General features: G+C 48.6%; 1 protein-coding gene across 1 annotated transcript; it reads left to right on the top strand.

Moving 5' to 3' along the window:
• The first annotated feature begins 219 nt into the window (after positions 1 to 219).
• On the top strand, positions 220 to 2814 carry LOC139838340 (uncharacterized). The gene is made up of 3 exons (XM_071827749.1): positions 220 to 608; positions 680 to 1382; positions 2743 to 2814. The coding sequence occupies exons 1-3, from the start codon at positions 220 to 222 to the stop codon at positions 2812 to 2814; spliced, it is 1164 nt and encodes a 387-aa protein (XP_071683850.1).
• Positions 2815 to 5666: the final 2852 nt, after the last annotated feature.

Here is a 5666-nt window from a genome sequence, read left to right as displayed (position 1 = left end):
GAAAATCAGCTCTCCCGTAGTATCGTGATCAATAATCCTACAGTGTGTACAACCTGATGAACCACAAGGTCCACAGCGACCTGATTCGAGATCGTACGTGTACTGAAAATCAGTTCCTGATTCGTAATCTTGATCCGACACGGACATGTCTATACTATGTCTCTACTTGTACGCACAACCTCAACCGGAAACAAGGCAGCTCCCAAGAGATCATTCGGCATGCACGCGCCGTCGTCCCTTTCCGAGTGGCCGGACCTGCCGCAAGACGTGCTCCGCGAGATCTCCGGCCGCCTGCGCGACTCCGGCGACTTGGTCCGCTTCCACGCCGTCTGCAAGCCATGGCGGGACACAGCAGGGACGCCGACGACGACGAAGCAGTGCCTCCTGCCGTGGCTCCTGGCGCCGGACAAGAGGTTCTCCATCTTCCTGAAGCTGAGATGCATCTTCTTAAGGACGAGCTACCGCGCGCTGCCGCCGTTCTCCTTCCGCGAGAGGAACTGGGTGACCAGCGAAGACGGCAGAGCCGTGTGGTACTTGGCCGAGGGCCCGAACCCCAGCCTCCGCGACACTCTCACCGGAGCCGTCGCCTTCCTCCTGCCTCCCTTCCCGCAAAGAGCGGCCGGTGGGAGGGTCCTCCAAGCAGGGTCGTCTACCGCGATGGCACAGTTTTTCTTCGCAGACGCTCCTACCATGACCATGACGGCACGGCCAAGTTGAGGGCGGCGCTCCTGCGTCCCGGCGACGCCGCGTGGATGGTTGTCGAGAGGACGTTCCGGTCCGCCGACTTGAAAAACCTCTACCTCTCCTATTACCGCGGAAAGATGCTCATGGTCGTCAACGGGCCAGTGGTGACGCCGGACGACGAGGCTGGCGTCGGCGACGTGCTGGCGGTGCAGAGGCCCTCCACGCCGTGCGAGATGGAGGATGATTACTTCTACGTGCAAAGCTACGTGGTGGAGTCCGGTGACGAGCTTCTCTGCGTGTCCATGTACGTAAGAAAGGATTACCCGCGAGCGTTCGGTGGGAAAGCCAGTGTTTCGGGCCTGCTTGGCGCGCTCTTGGTGAGGGTGCACGCGCTCGAGGATGAGAACCGGTGGCGGTGGGTGAGCAAACACGGTGGTAGCCTGTCCGATCGAGTCTTGTTCCTTGGGTATCCCAACAGCTTCGCCGTGGAATCCTCGCGGCTGAGCGGCGACGCTGTGAGCGGGGGATGTGCCTATTTCGTCTACCAGGATCTTCACGTCAAGCGAAATCAGCCATGCTTCGTGTTCAGATACAACCTCATCGAAGACAAGGCCATGCTTGTGGAACAACTGCCTCAAGGATGGTATGGCGATGTGTGCACGTGGATTTTCCGCCAGCCCTCTATTGCGCCAATCCAGGTATATATACAATATGTGAAAAATATAATTTCGTATGTAATTATAGTACTTACTCCCTTTGGAAATAAACTTTATTTTGTTTGTCCAGGAAATCGTTGAGAATCGAAAATGGTGGAAGAAGAAGAAGTCGCCTATTGCTCCAACACCAAAGATTCATTTTCATCCCGAAAGATTTCAGCCACAATGTTACCACCCAAATTTCAGGATTTTGGTGCGCAGCCTACCTCGCAAGGTGGATATATTTCAGCTACAGCAGTTCTTCAAAGCATGGAAAAGTATCATGCTAGGATAATCTGCAGTTGTGCATTGGTCAGACCGGTGGACGTTTTTTGGTGGCGGCTGAGCGGCGTTGCATCTTCCGAATCGACGACAACGAGTCTTGGCAGCATAGCGCACTAGGGTCTAGGTGACGTTCGCGTGTCGATGGATGCGTGCAGGGTGGAGGTGATGTGGCGGCATCCTGGCAAGGGGCTATGGGGATCTCTCCTCTGAAAATGGACTAGCGGTTTGATGATGGTGACGGCTTCAAAAGCGAGAGCATGAGGCGCTCTGCGAGTGTATGCTAGACTGAATGTGTACTCCTATTCTGCCATAGGCTGACTCAGTGATGTGCCTAGTAGTTAGTTGGTGTTGTGTTGTTCGTGTTTCTAGGGCATGGAGCCCTAATGGCATTACCCATTATTGGGTTTATAAGTGTCGAGTGGTGGTCTCGGGTTATGTGGTGTAATATTTTGGCAGATTTTTGTTAAATAGAATCTAAATAAAAGCCATATGTATCGATTGATGTAAAGGTTGGGGCTTCCCCATTTCCAAGAAATATAAGTAACAACAAGGTGTCAAAAAAGTTCATGATTGTAACAATTGCGACAATACAGGAATATGTAGTTTCTCTCACATCTCCCAACGAACTGGTCAGTGCCTGCTTATACATGCTAAATTAGATAATTCATATTAATCCATCGCATGTGTATATCAAATAAATAGATTCTTCAAGACTCCTAAGTGTGTAACAATCTTCATCTCAAAAAAAAGTGTGTAACAATCTACCTATATGTCTTTTTCATCATGCACACACAGGTTTTTAACATATGCATATATCCTTGAGATGAACTTGGTACCAAGAGTTTGCTTAAGAGTATTTCCGCAGTATGTTTCACTTCCTTCATGGCTTTTTTAGTCAAAATGTCTTCTAATGGGGAAATAGGAACCAATTCTGATAATTAAGCTGTAGATGCAATGATGTTTCACAATTTAGGTTTACAAAGATTAGGGTTTAGCCCCATCTGTATCAAGTCGTTAGCCAATGTTAGTCAATTTGCATTCTGTAATGTAACTTGCTGGTCTCTGGTTTTTTTCTCAGAAGAACAATGAGCCGATTTCTGCTTATATTGCTGATGGTGAGATGTCCATCCTTAATTTATTTGGGTTATAGAGCCATTGCCATCACATGGGTCATCGATGCCACTGAGGCAAGAACTTAGAAGCTTATGGCGGCAATTGCCATCACCGACGGTGACAAATGTTGAGCATCTAACGAAGGAAACAATAGTCCTTACAGTTATTGTGATGGCTTTGCAGGGTAACGTGTCATTCATTCATTTGTTAGTCGGCTCCAAAGCATGCATACAATGGATATCATGTACTAAGGCCTTTTATAAAGATAGAGACGATTGCTTCACTAGGTATTGAGTCTCTTGCTGCTAACATGGTTGGTTCACTGATCTATGCAACCTGCTAGGTTGGCTTAACTACAGATCTATCTGACCTACTTTAGACAGACTGGGTGAATCATAGACCATATGGTTCTTCTCAATGTAGGACCGCATGAGCATGTGATGTTTTGCCTTGGATAAGCAGAATCAACTGCTTTATTATCTACCAATGAGCTATAGGTTCCCACTCATAGTAGTTGCACCAGATATATATATTACTGAAATTTCCATACATAGTCAATGTCACATATGCATTGAACAGCCAATGTACTCTCAACAGCGCGGTGTGCCGCAGCGCCCCATCTTGCTAGTTATACTATACTAAGCTCTCAGATAAAATAATTGCAATTTGTAAGTTGTTTTGTTTGCTTTAACATTATCCAACACGGGGAAACTCATGACAACACAGGAAACTAATTGCAGCCAGGGGCGAAGCTAGAGGTAAATATCATTGGGGTCAGCTATGCTAGTTATGCATGATCTTGTATTAATAAGCTACGTGAGAGATTAAATTAGTGAAGGTTCCCTGAAATTTGTTGGGTTCATCTGAACCCAACTCTTGTGTACCAGCTCCGCCATTGATTGCAGCACATTATACGTTGGAGAAACAAGCAACACGGAATTAATACGTGATCAGTACTCGTACGTGTATACGACCTGGTCGATTTGGTATTCATGATCCGACACGGATACGTGTATAGTATGTCTCTACTTGTATGTACCAAGGGGACTGCTATGCAGTATGCACTCACGCACACCTCGATCGGAAGGAAGCAGCTCCAGAGAGATCACTAGATATGCACGAGCCGTCGTCCCTGTCCCAGTCGCCCGAGCTTCTACCGGACGTGCTCCGCGATATCTCCGGCCGCCTGCGCGACGCCGTCGACTTGGTCAGTTTCCACGCCGTGTGCAAGCCATGGCGCGATTCACACGATCCGACGAGGAAGCAGTTGGGCCTGCCATGGCTCCTCGCGCCCGACATGATGATGACTCCGCTGTCCATCTTCCTCAATATGAGATGCATTTTCTCCAGGACGAGCTACTGGGCGCTGCCGCCGTTGTCCATCCGTCATAGGAACTGGGTTGCCAGCGCCGACGGTACCGGCCTCTGGTACTACGGCGAGCGCCCCAGCCCCAGCCTCCACGACGCTATCACCGGAGCCGTCACCCTCGTCCTGCCCGCGTTCCCGCAGGAGAAAGGCCGGTGGGAGGGTTCTCCCGGTGGCATCGTCTACGGCGACGGCGCCGTCCTTGTGTACCACATCTCTCGGCTGGGGCAGGCCGACGCGACCAAGACCAAGTTCAGGGCGGCGCTCCTGCGTCCCGGTGACGTCGCATGGATGGTTGTGGAGAGGACGTTCAGGTCCCCAGAGTTTCTCGACCTCTACCCTGTGTATCACCGCGGAAAGATCCTGATCACCGCCGGTGATACAGTCCCGACGCCAGACAGCAGCGAGGTAGCCGTCGGCAACGTGCAGGTTGTATCGAGGCCATGGATGCCCTCCGAGTTCGATCAACACTACTGCCAGCGCTACTACGTGCTGGAGTCCCGTGGCGAGCTTCTGTGTGTGTCAGTTTACATTAGCCACCATTACGTGTTCGCTGGGAAAACCAGTGTTCCCGGCCTGGTTCGCTCCATATCGATGACCGTGCACGGGCTACAAGAGGAGGAGTGCTGGGTGAGGAAAGACGGCGGGAGCCTGGCTGATCGCGTGTTATTCCATGGGTGGCCCAACAGCTTCGCCGCAGACGTCTCGCGGCTCAGCGGCGATGCTGTCAGTGCTGGATGTGCCTACTTCGTCTATCGTGATCATGATTTCGGGCCATATCAAGCATGCGTGTTCAGGTACAACCTCTTAGACGACAAGGTCAAGTTTGTTGAACGGCTGCCTGAAGACTGGAACAGTGATGTGTGCATGTGGCTCTTCCCCCAGCCATCTATTGCTCCAACTGAGGTATACATATCTACACCTAGCAACAACAGAATAGTAATGGTTGCCATTCATATATTCATTGAAATTCTTCAAGTTTACATTCATCCAACAAATAATCTTATTTTGAAGTGCCCATACATGCATGTATAATGAGTTGCTCGGAGGAATCATCTTTGGCTCATAGGTGCATATGCACCCGTTGTCTAAAAATAACATTTTAAAATGTCCAAAAAATTTGAAAACAAATATGCGTACATCTTGACATTCTATGTTCACACACAGTAAGTTTCGCAAAGAAGAGATATTATTTATGGGTTGTGTAAAAAAGACAATTTTCAGTGATCCTAAAATAGCTTTTCTTGACAAGTTTTTATCTTTTTTACTTAGGCCACATAAAATGTACTTTTTCCACAATCTTTTTGCCAGTGAACATACTATGTCCAGATGTACATCCGGTAATTATTTTCAGATTTCTTTAATATTTTAGAATAAACTTAAAATGCATTTCTCTTAATAGGTTTATTTAGACCTATGAGCCAAAACACCATGTCCATAGCTCGGGCTCCTACTATAACTTTACTAGGTTTCATGTGGTTACATTGTGTTTTATGTGAGAGGTCTGAACTTTTCTTCTTGAA

The sequence above is a fragment of the Lolium perenne genome, chromosome 3 (assembly GCF_019359855.2).
Source record: "Lolium perenne isolate Kyuss_39 chromosome 3, Kyuss_2.0, whole genome shotgun sequence".
Lineage (NCBI taxonomy): Eukaryota > Viridiplantae > Streptophyta > Magnoliopsida > Poales > Poaceae > Lolium > Lolium perenne.
The sequence above is the reverse complement of the archived record's forward strand: the minus strand, read 5'-3'. Positions and strand labels throughout refer to the sequence as shown.

Excerpts from the sequence above, each read along its gene's own strand:
- LOC139838340 (XM_071827749.1), top strand. The coding sequence starts at position 220 with ATGCACGCGCCGTCGTCCCTTTCCGAGTGGCCGGACCTGCCGCAAGAC. Across the intron at positions 609-679 it reads TTCCTCCTGCCTCCCTTCCC|ACGCTCCTACCATGACCATG; the intron begins GCAAAGAGCGGC and ends TTTTCTTCGCAG. Across the intron at positions 1,383-2,742 it reads CCTCTATTGCGCCAATCCAG|AAGAACAATGAGCCGATTTC; the intron begins GTATATATACAA and ends TTTTTTTCTCAG.